Source organism: Sarcophilus harrisii, chromosome 1 (assembly GCF_902635505.1).
Source record: "Sarcophilus harrisii chromosome 1, mSarHar1.11, whole genome shotgun sequence".
NCBI lineage: Eukaryota > Metazoa > Chordata > Mammalia > Dasyuromorphia > Dasyuridae > Sarcophilus > Sarcophilus harrisii.
Window position 1 is genome coordinate 385,174,848 of NC_045426.1, and position 12,517 is coordinate 385,187,364.

Here is a 12,517-nt window from a genome sequence, read left to right on the forward strand (position 1 = left end):
AGGTAGAATTGAGTGATTGCTTTCTATGTTTCTTTTCAAAAGCTCTTTAATCTCATTTCTAGTATCAGAGAAAGAGAAGTGATTAGAAAGAAGAATACAGAAAAAAGGCCTGGGAATTTTAGAGAACTGCAAGTTTGGAATTAATCAAAAGTATGATGTTATACCCACAAAAACTAATTGCTCTTAATCTGTGGCGTTAAAACAAGAGGGATGACAATGGACTGTATTTAGTTCTGGCTGTACATTTTAGAAAAATCATTTATAACAAGGAGAAAACTTAGCAGGTTAATGTGAGATGTGTGCCAGAGAAGGGAATGGGAATGGGAATATTTAACCTGGAGAAAATACAAGACGTGAGGTTTTTCTTCAAGTATCTAAATGGTTATGATGTGAAAGAATGGTGAACCTTCCAGTTTGACCCAGTGGAGCAGAATTTATGAGATACAAGGATAATATAAAAGTTTACAGAAGGAGATTTTGTCTTATTTTCATCAAAAACGTAAGAATTAATTAGAGTCATCCTCACATAGAATAGACTGCCTTCACAAGTGATGCTGATTTCTTCCAGGTGGTCTTTAAGCAGAAGCTAGAGGGTTAGTTAGAGAGGAGAGGGAATTCTTATTTCAGGTACAAGTTAGACCATATGACCTCTAAGGTCACCTTGCAGTAATAAGATTTTATAAGTTCTTAAGCATTCAAAGCTATGTATTCAATTTAGTTTTAGTTTTCAATTCAGAAAACATATATATAATATGTCTTTTCATGAAGCAAGGAAAAGGTAATGGACTGGAGAGCCTGGGTTCTAGCTACTGATTTACTATGTGCAAGGGCATTCATTTTCCTTTTGATGCAACTCAACAAAATAGGACAATGGAGTTAATTCCCATGAAGGATACCCTCTAGTTCTAAAATGCTATGAATCTACAAAGGTACAAAGGCATTATGATGAATACAGCTTTGTATTTCAGTTTTAGTTCCAGAGAAATTTTAACTTCAACATAATGAAGTCCTGAAAAAAAATCAAAATAAAGCTTAAATGCAACCTGGTAATCTAACTTCCCTTTACAAGGACTATAAACTAGCAAACTTGCATTTTTTTTAGCTTCTGTTACTAATATTGTAAGACACCTGGGGGATAAATGAGGTAACATATACTGTGCCCTGAGATTTTCAGAAGAAATGCATGATTTCATGAGTGTGGGATATTGAACAAGTACTTTTTCAGTTTTTTAACAAGAAGGCTATACCAAGAGCCATGAGATTTTTATTTTTTCTAGGATCGGAAAACAAACAAGTTCTGCTATTGTTCCAGAGTAGTTCTTCATTGTCTCCAACTGAAAGATCAAAATTTGGTGTGACTAAAGCAATGAGGCAGTTTTTTTTTTTTAATTTCCTTTACTAAAATATTCATTGTTTTTTATTCCTTTAAATTAACATTAGCTAATATTTATATAGGGCTTTAAAGCTTTCAACTTGTTTTATATACATCATTTCCTGTAGATTATAACAACAAAAGAAGAGAATATTATCCCATTGAACAGATGGGGAAATCAAGGTTGAGATAGGCTGAATAACTTGTCAGCTAGCATGCAAATATCTGAATAAGGATTTAAACTCAAGTCTTTCTATCTCTACTTTCTCCATTATTCTCTAATATGGAAATGTCAGCCATAAAAATTTGAGCTAGAGTATGATTAGTGATCTCATCCTTTCTAGACATTTTACTTTGAAAGGCAATGTTAAACATGTATAAACTTTTATAGAACTGTTGTTCAATAAAGTAAGGAAAGGCAAGAAAGCAATGGACACAGTAACTACTACAAAGTAAATGAAAAGAAAATGCGAACCAAAATAGCTGAAATTCATGTTGTTAAGTTAGAAAGGGAAGAGAAAAGAGAAGGAAAAGGCATTTATATAGGGTACACTGTGTTCCAGATACAGGGCTAAGTGCTTCTTACAAATAGTATCTCATTTGATGCTCACAATAATCATATGAGGTCATTAAGTGACTTGCCCAGGGCTACAAAGTTACTAAGTATTTGAGACTAGATTTAAAATTAAGTATTGCCAGGGCCTGCTCCTCATTCATTATGCCAAAAAAAGTATATGAGAAAATACCTTTCCCTATTCCCCTGCAGAGGTGGGAAGTCCATGGGTGTGGAACATTGTATTTTCACAATTAAAAAAAAAATTGATCAGTTTTGCTGATTTTTTTTTTTTTTTTTTTGGCTTTGTCTTTGTTTTTGTCACTCAATTTTCTTTTTGTTTTTTTTTTTTTTTGTGGGGAGAGGAATTTATAAGGAATGGCTCTATATACGGAGAAACTGAAATAATGTTAAAAACAAGATATTAATACAAATTTATTTTAAACACTAGAAGAAGGAAACTTATTAAATGTTAAGAAGAGTTACAAGATCTAACATAACAATAGTTTTACTACAGGATTTGATCCATTCCTTCTATCTCAGTTTGCTTTGTGAATAACTACTACCAGTCTTCAGCTTCTCTCATTTTTAGGGTGAGATTTATTGCATGGCCTATCTTAGCTGCTTTTTTGTTTGTTGTTTTGTTTTGTGACTTTCCTTTTTAATTTTTAATTTACAAAGTGAACACAATTTTATGGATCTATGGCAATTAAATATTAATATATAATACATATTCTAAAAGTCAAGCTTAAGTTGCTTCTTTCCGGGCTTATGTTTGTAAAAACATTCATATCTTAGGAAAAAAATGTGACCAGTACTTTACTTTTAGGTTTTCAATTTATATTAAAATAATACCACTTGCCTTAAAAGCCAGCTGAATTGTTTCCAAAGTCTTGGACGGTCTACATACTACAGATAGTGCAATTACATATTCCCGTAAGTCAATTTTACCGCTTTCATCCTGTAAAAAAAAAAGGAGCCATTTGAGTAATGTTTCACCACACATGTCAGAATTTAACAAATAATTAGTAATATTAGTAGTAAAATTAGTACTAATTAGTAGCATTAAAATTTAAAAATGGCTATTCATGCAAAACAGCTTATACATACACATAAATGCACACATACACATGTATATACACAAATATGTTTTTTTTTTTAATTCAGTTGCTGAGACATAACAATAGAGATTTAGTCTTCAAATTTAGAAGACATTTTCAAGTCAAACTTCTGACATGTATTGGTAATATGACTCTGGTCAAGTCCCTTAATTTCTCAAGTGGAACTGTTTTCCCCTTCCCTCTCTACTTCCAAGCAACTCTCTAAAACTATATAGTACAGTATAGGGGCTATGCTGAAGTGGTAGAAGGAGTTTTCTTAGAGGCAGTTGCTTATACTAATGTTATCATATGTTTGGGGCAAAATGTTTGGTTTTTTTTTTTTTTTCATTGTAATCAAGCATAACTTTTGAATTAGTCATAGCATTATAACTTCTAAAATGCATCATGTATAAAGATATGATTCAGGAAGCATCACAGTATAATAGAGAGGTTGGTGAATCCAGTCGGGGGACACTGGGATAATACCCTAGCTCTGTTGTTTATTAATCGTTGTGGCCTTAAAAGAGTCACAAATTTTCTGGGCCTCAGTGTCCCCATCTAGAAAAGGAAGTTGGACTAGACAACCTCTAACCTTTCTTTCAGCTCCAAACTTTGTTTTCTATGATTCTTTCCCTCACCTAAAAATGTCTTGTATATAGCTAGTAATATAAGATTAGAAGTAGATGGAGGGAAAAAATCATGGTGCACTTTAAATGCCAGACTGAGGAATTTGCATTTAATCAGTTAAAAGAAGTTAGGGATGGTCATTGTAGAAAAAAGATCTAAGAGAAATACAACTAATTTCAAACTTTTGAAAGGTCATCATGTGGAAGAAAGATTAGACACTGTTTGTTGGGCCCCTAAAGGCATAACTAACAGAATAGGTGTAAGCTATAGAAAAGTAGATTTCTGCTAAGAAAAAAAACAAACCTATAACTTTAACAATGAAAGTATTTTAAAAAGTCAATGAGTTCCTTGAAGCGATAGGAGTTCAAGAACTTAAAATATATATCTATGTGTTCATATATAATACATATAAAATATACATGTACACATAAATATACTTACATATACATATTATGTATATATTTATATAGGAATGATAAGTTATTTTAATCACATCTGATTCTCCACAACCCCATTTAGAGGTTTTCTTAGCAAAGATACTGCAGTGGTTTGCCATTTCCTTCTCCAGCTCCTTTTACAGATGAGAAAACTGAGGCAAACAGGGTTAAATGACTTGCTCAGGGACAAACAGTTAGTAAATGTCTGAGTCACATCTGAACTCCACGTTCTCTGTTCTATCAATTGCAACATTCTGTGACTAGACAAACACAGCCATATGTAGTAGAAAGAATATTACCATTTACTTACTAGCTATGTGGAACTAGGAAATTAACAATCTTGTTGTGCCTCAGTTTCCTCACCATGAAATAACAGTACCTCAATTTTTTTTTTAATTTAATAGCCTTTTATTTACAGGATATATACATGGGTAACTTTACAGCATTAACAATTGCCAAACCTCTTGTTCCAATTTTTCACCTCTTACCCCCCCCCACCCCCTCCCCTAAATGGCAGGATGACCAGTAGATGTTAAATATATTAAAATATAACTTAGATACACAATAAGTATACATGACCAAAACATTATTTTGCTGTACAAAAAGAATCAGACTCTGAATTATTGTACAATTAGCATGTGAAGGAAATCAAAAATGCATGTGTGCATAAATATAGGGATTGGGAATTTAATGTAATGGTTTTTAGTCATCTCCCAGAGTTATTTTTCTGGGCATAGCTAGTTCAGTTCATTACTGCTCCATTAGAAATGATTTGGTTGATCTCGTTGCTGAGGATGGCCTGATCCATCAGAACTGGTCATCATCTAGTATTGTTGTTGAAGTATATAATGATCTCCTGGTCCTGCTCATTTCACTCAGCATCAGTTCGTGTAAGTCTCTCCAGGCCTTTCTGAAATCATCCTGTTGGTCATTTCTTACAGAACAGTAATATTCCATAATTTTCATATACCACAATTTATTCAGCCATTCTCCAACTGATGGACATCCATTCAGTTTCCAGTTTTTAGCCACTACAAAAAGGGCTGCCACAAACATTCGTGCACATACAGGTCCCTTTCCCTTCTTTATAATCTCTTTGGGATATAATCCCAACTGATGGATCAGGCCCTCCTCAGCAACGAGATCAACCAAATCATTTCTAATGGAGCAGTAATGAACTGAACTAGCTATACCAGAAAAGAACTCTGGGGAGATGACTAAAAACCATTACATTGAATTCCCAACCCTATATTTATGCACACATGCATTTTTTGACTTCCTTCAAAGTAATTTGTCAATAATTAAGTCTGATTCTTTTTTTGTACAGCAAAATAATTTTTTATGTATACTTATTGTGTATCTAAGTTATATTTTAATATATTTAACATCTACTGGTCATCCTGCCATTTAAGGGGTTGGGGGTAGGTGAAAAGGAACAAGAGGTTTGGCAATTGTTAATGCTGTAAAGTTACCCATGTATATATCCTGTAATAAAAGGCTATTAAATTAAAAAAAGTAACACTGCTGGATCAAAGGGTATGCACAGTTTGATAACTTTTTGAGCATAGTTCCAAACTACTCTCCAAAATGGTTGGATTCGTTCACAACTCCACCAACAATGCATCAATGTCCCAGTTTTCCCGCATCCCCTCCAACAATCATCATTATTTTTTCCTGTCATCTTAGCCAATCTGACAGGTGTGTAGTGGTATAACAGTACCTCAATTACCTACTCCACAATGTTGTCTTGAGAATCTAATGAGATAATGGATTCCAAGTGCTTTATAAAACTTAATGTACTCCAAGATGTATGATCAAAAACATCCCATTTTATCTTTCCTTCTTTATTGTTCTTCACTTAAATAAGTATCTGGATAAGGGATGGGAAAAAAAATTCCCAACATCCCAATGGATTTCATATTGAATTATGCTCTGCTGTTTTCTGAACCATAATTATCCTTATTATTGTTATTGAAGTTGAAAACAACTGAATAGAAGGTAACTTCAATTTTTGATTGAAAGTTTTATAAAAATGCAATCATACTACCTGTCCTTTGGCTTTAGAACAGAAAGATAAGTTTAAAGAAAACAAACGGATATATAAAATTTATTTTAAAAACTGAATTTTACATTATGTTTGACAAAGTTGAGAATTAATTAAATAACAACTTAAATACCTACTGTGTATAAAACATTGTCCTAGGGCAATATAGATTTAATCCAATGAAAAGCCCACTCATAAAAATGACCCTGGGCTAGAAGGAAAATGTAGTATTTTCTTCCTAAGGATCTTAGTGAGATTTTCATTTTAAAAGGTCTATAGGAAAAAAAGCTTTGATGTTTTAAGGGTGAAACTTCAGAAATCAATTAGCCAGAACAGCTCTCTCATCATTTTGCATCATTAAAGTTAAATATTTTATATTTAACAGTATTACATGTAACAATATTACATGTATGTAACAGTATTACATTTTTCTACTTTTTCTTCCCTCATGACTGCTCAACTTGGAGAAGACAATAGGAAAACAAAATAAAACTCATCCTCCCCTAAATGTTCAAATATCAAGGGAAAGGATGGATTCCTTACTTTTTGTTGATGCTCCATTCTTCAGAAGTACTGAAGTAAATTCAAGTACTTATTCCCTAGCAACACCACTCTTGCAAATATCAGGATAGAAGGCAGTTCTATGTAAAGATAGTCCCCTTTACCTTCCAGACAGAGTTCTTCTCAGATAGAGGTCCTTTACTACTTATTTCTGCTAGAGATTTGACAGGCCTCACTGAAAGAGTCATATGTGTTTCTTTCTCAATACTGTTTAGAATGCATGGTGATATTACCCTTTTAATAATGCAATGAAATAACATTTCTCTGCAAATGAATAAATTTTTTTTTCTTCTCCTTGGCATCTAATTTATGCTTTAAAAATTTGTATTGATGTCTTTTGTTATTATATCATCTAAATTTCCCCTTGTATTCCTTCTAAACCATCCCCCACAAACCTCTGCAAAGAAGTAAGGAGAGATATTCAAAAAAAAACTTTTAATTGCGGAATAATGATCCATCTGACTGCTAACATGATTTGCTTTACCTAAGTACTGGACAGACTCATATAAAGCATGAAAACTATTAGAAAGCATTATAAAACAAAATAGAGATTTGACTAAGACTAGGAGAAAATTGTAGCTTTACTCTAAGAGCCATAATTTTCAATGTATCAATTCTAAATAAGCAACACTGCATCTTTAAATTAATTTTCAATGGTGAGCAATTATTCAAAATGTTTAGCATTTACACGTCAGTCCTGATATCACTTTCAAAGCAACTCAGTGATAATGTAATCACAGCTGTAGTTATACCAAGAAAAAAAAAAATCCAAATCCTAAAAAACAAAATCCTCAAACAATCCTCCCCTCTCCCCAAACAAAACAAAAACAAAAGAATGCAAAACTGTGTATTTTATTCCATAGTACCTAAAAGCTATCTTTTATACTATTGATGTCTGTTTTCAGGAGAATTTTGTCTAGATTATAAAGTCTCAACAATACACTGAATTATACACTGCAAAAATTCATTAGTAAAACAAAAGAATGCAGCAAATTTATAAGAACTACAGATTCTACCAAACACTTGGGGGGTTGAAGAAGAGGAGCCAAACTGCTTATTAGTGTGTACCCTGTGCAATATGTGATCTTCTAATTAGCAAATCAACTAGAGTAACATCTATGCTGATGCATTACATTCATTTAATATATTCAAATGATGCTTTCTTCATAAAAACTTCACTAATCCTTTCTCCACCAGAATAGGTGGAAGTGATTTCATGTCTCATAACATTTTGAATTAACCTCTCTCCCTGCACCCTCCATCCTTCCATTTCTCTCTCTGTATGTGTATGTATGTCTCTCTTTCTTTCCAAACACACATGTAAATTTAAACCTTTAAAATTGTATGTGTCTTCTTTCTATCTATTGGATCAGGAGCACTGAGAGCAGGAATTATGATTTATTTTTGTATCTGACACTAAGTATCGCCTATTAAACAAAATAAATAACAAATATTTGCTTAATGAATGAACAAAATAAAATACCAATAGGATCTACCATTATCCTGAGTTTACTGACACACTAATCTCCAAATTTTAGCATTGGTATGCTTTTGTTTTGTGCTAATATAATTCTTACCTCATCAAATAGAGCAAACATGTCACCCAATGTATCAGAAACTGGGACTTCCATGTATGCAGCAAATTCTGAAAGATTAATTTTTTCTCCATTCTTCATCTTAGCACTTTCTGAATATCTATCCAGATCTTTTTCAAGTTTTTCTGGTTTTAACCTATATGCAAAAAAGGGAAAGATTTTGACAATAAAATTTCAGGTTATTAATGAGTTGTCTAAATTTTGATAAAAATATCAACAAATGATTTATAATGTAGTTAATGAAACAGAACAAACATCAACAAAGAATATTTCTTCCTAGAATGATAATTTTAATAATTTTGAGCCACTCCAAAATGTGGTCTTTGATAATCTTCTATGAAAGACTGATCTTCTCAGGCTCTTGATTGATTCCAATTTTTTTAGACAATGGCAAATTAAAGAAGTAACAAGTTAACAATCCATCCTACATCTTTTATTGGTATTTGTACTTAAATAATGATCATTTCAACTCTTCCCCATTTCTAACTCTCCCTTAAATTTTCCCTTGTGACAAAGGACAACCATTAAATAAAAATACCCAGTATGATGACCACATTAGATATATATATACAATATTTTTGTTCCAGGAGCCTCCTACTATAGTGAGGGATGTATGTTTCATTATCTGTTCTCTGGAATTTTGACTGGTTTTTCAATTACTCAGTATTCTACTTTTCTTCACTGATATTGTTGTATATTACAATGCTCTTTTAACTCTATTCATTTTGTTCTATATTAGCTAATAGAATTTCTACCATGATTCTGTGAATTCATCATAATTGTAATTTCTTAATATATAATAGTTTATGACCATAGTTTTGTCAGCTGTTCTTTAAGGAATAAAACACCAATTTTGTTATTCAAACTTTGCTCCAACAAAGAGGAGTGATGCTAGGTATCCCACAGTATATAAAGGGTATGGTTAATTTAGTAAACTTTCTTACATAATTCCAATTTGAAATCTTGAATTGTTTAGCCACTTCACAGCCCCACCATTAGTGTTCATTTTTCCTCTTAGAACCTTAGAATCTCTTAGAACATTGCTTGCTGTGGTATAAAATTTCGTAGTTGTTTGAATTTGTACCTTTCTCAATATAAGTTATTTAAGCATTTTTCAAGGGATCATTTATATTTTGCAATTTTTGTTTTGAAAACTGTTCAAAATCTTTAAGAATATATCTTTTGATAAATAGCTATTAAAAATGTGTCAATACATATATATTTTATGTATTCAATTTTTTTCACTGTTAATCAATAGCACTTAATGTTGATAAATGATAAGTACTGGCTTCCATTAACCAAGGTATAACCCAAGTATTCCATGTATTTGTTGTTTTTAGTCATTTTCAGTTGGATCTGACTCTTTGTGACTGCATTTTGAGAGTTTCTTAGCTTCCAGGAGCCAAGTAGTTTATTGGAGTTGTTTCATTTCATTGTATCATTTCATTCTTCAGTTCATTTGAGGAATGTATAAGGATATATCTTATCCATAATAAAGCACTACTATGTGATCTTGGGGAAAATAATTAACTTGTTAGTGTCAGACAGCCTTTTAGGGCTATAAATTGAAGAACAGTATTCAGTCTGCATTATTAAAGGGCATTCCTCACTGAGATTTCCATATTCCAGTGAAATCACATGTGTGAATTAAAAAAGGACCTATAAATTTTGAAATTTCTCTGATGTAAATAGGGAGTTGTAAACAATGTAGAAATTTTTACTTAAGGAATTATTTAAAGATAAGATAGACTGGAATTCAGTTAGAACTACACAATTACCTTGTGAAGAAATTATAATTATAATGATATATAATTATAATAACTGATTATGGTGAATCTAGTATGAAAGCCTTTTTTTTTTTTTTTTTTTTTTTTGGCCAGATGTTATGGCTGATACAAAGACTGAAAAATGTGGTATCTTGCCCTCAAGAATCTTAAAGTTCATTATAAGAGATTAAAACTATAGGATAACTTTGTATATAAGCTACTTTAAACTAAGGCACAATGTCTTGAATAACAAAAGAAAAATTCAATATCAGAGAAGGGAGAGAATGAGACTAAGACAGATGGTAATGTCAGGAGAGGATAGCTCAGGTAAAGGAAGCAAGAGCTTTCTATAGGAAATTTCAACTTATAGACAGCTGTCATTTGTTACCTATTTAATTAAATTGTGGTGTACTTGAAAGATTTCCTAACTTGGGAGTCAGGAGAGACCTAATTTCAAATCAAATATATTAATTATGTGATCTTCGGTAGATGATAGCATTTTTCTTGTAAGGTTTTTCAAAGGCCAAATGATAAAATGTATTTAAAGCATTGAAAATCTAAAAGTGCTAGGTAAACATGTTATTTTAAATAGCATTATTATTAGTATCAATGCTTTAATCCTTTATATGTATTTATACTCAAACACAGGGCCCTGTTTAAGCATGACACAAATATATTTCCTACATGTTGTTACCTAGACACCTAACGACAATGCATTGTTTTTCTGCATTAAAAAAACAAAAAAAAACAAAAAACAAAACACTCTCTTAGGCATGGAGAGCTGTTCTCTTGATGGAGCACAAAAAGATTGCTCTTAAGACTTTTGATCTGTCTCAAAACATTTGTTGACAAGTTTCCCTCAGCAATAGGGTGGAATAGCTGTTTCGTCCAGGAAGACAAAAAGACAAATGGAGTAGCTCATTTCATATCAGGTCTCCAAAGAGAAATCAGGTAACAGGTAACAGTTGCTGCTTAGAGTTCCTCCTTTTTCATGTAAAATGGAAAAGGATTTCAAGATCATTATACTACAAACTGGGATAAGAAATGGAGGGAGGACAGAAGAAAAGTGGGAGAGGGAGAGAGGAAGAAAAAGAAAAGGAGAAGAGAAGAAGAGGAAAAGGAAGAATAAAAAGGAGAGAAAGAGGAAGAGGGAAAGAGAAAGGGAGGGAGGGAGAAGGAAAAGGAGTGAGAGGAGAGTGAAAGGGAGAGGGAGTAGAAAAGGGAGAGAAAGAGGGAAGGGGGAAGAAGGAAAAGATGGAAGGAAGCAAGAAAGAAGAGACTATGATGTGTGTAGAATGGAATCCATTCTATTTTTTCCCTAAATAGTAAGGAATATATCCTCGAAACTTTATTAGTACAATGGACTAAGACTCAAGCTTTGGATGTGATTTTCAAACCCTGTATAAATAAAAATCAGTCAGTGTCTTTCAGATTTAATAAATACACACTGAAGTGAAAAGTGACTCCTGGCAGAGTATCCTTTTCCATACTTTTGTAAAGCAAACTTTTTGTTAAGTGTCAGATAGACTATGTGTGTCTCATTTCATTCTAATATCAATCTTGAACCACCAAACTGTCCTGAGTCAGACCTGGTCCAAAATATTGTAAGATTAAGAAAGACTTATTTCTGGGTAAAATGCTTATTTATCTGGTTGTTACACCATCTTCTCCTTTAACAGATACCTTCTCTCCCCTGCAAAGTCACGTAAGGAGGAAAAAGCAACCAACCCAAACATTTTTACATACTGAATGAGGACTCAGTTAATTGCAAAATAATACATTTCCCCTCTAAGGAATAATTGAAACTCAAACCAAAAGTAGTTGGCAGCAAGGAAGCAGTCTGTAAAGGAACTGATGGGACAGATAATGGGACTGATCAAATGTGTAGAGTTCAACTCTAGAAAGGGAGTACCATGCAAAATCAAAGGAGCTGGAGAAAACCAATCAGAACTGAATAAAGTTGGCATGACTTCAGAGAAAATCTGTCCTTTTGACACTGGTTCCCCTGAGAGGTATTGGTAACATCTAAACCATTTTCAAAATAAAAAGAATTCATAACTTCACTGATCACACCATAATTCCACAATTTCTCAAATTTCTACTAATCTAATCTTTTATTAAAAATGGCATTTTATGTTTTGTCACATCAAAATGAATAGAAATTAGTCTTAATCTACTAATTATATTTAATAGAATGTAAGATCCTCGAAAATAGGGACTGCTCATTTTTGTGTCTGAACCTCATAGTTCATAGTACTACCTGGCACATAGTACTGCCTGCTTAATACATGCATATTGATTGGTTCAAATAACCTAAACTATAGACCAGAAGTGTTATAAAATTAGGACTGAGAGTTACTGCTAGTAGGATAAGTCTTAGAAACAAAATTTTGAGGTTGGCTTAAGGATAAATTTGGAAAAGCAAAAATTTGTTACTCTATCTATTCAGAGGTTCTCTAGTC

General features: G+C 32.5%; 1 protein-coding gene across 1 annotated transcript in view; it reads right to left on the reverse strand.

Moving 5' to 3' along the window:
- The window catches only part of LPCAT1 (lysophosphatidylcholine acyltransferase 1), a 142,945-nt gene that overhangs the window by 12,934 nt on the left and 117,494 nt on the right, over window positions 1–12,517 (reverse strand). Inside the window, exons 11-12 of the mRNA XM_031946103.1 lie at window positions 8,272–8,425; window positions 2,788–2,886 (exon numbers count right to left, since the gene is read on the reverse strand). Of these exons, the coding sequence (XP_031801963.1) occupies window positions 2,788–2,886; window positions 8,272–8,425 (253 nt within the window). The remainder of the gene's footprint in view (window positions 1–2,787; window positions 2,887–8,271; window positions 8,426–12,517) is intronic.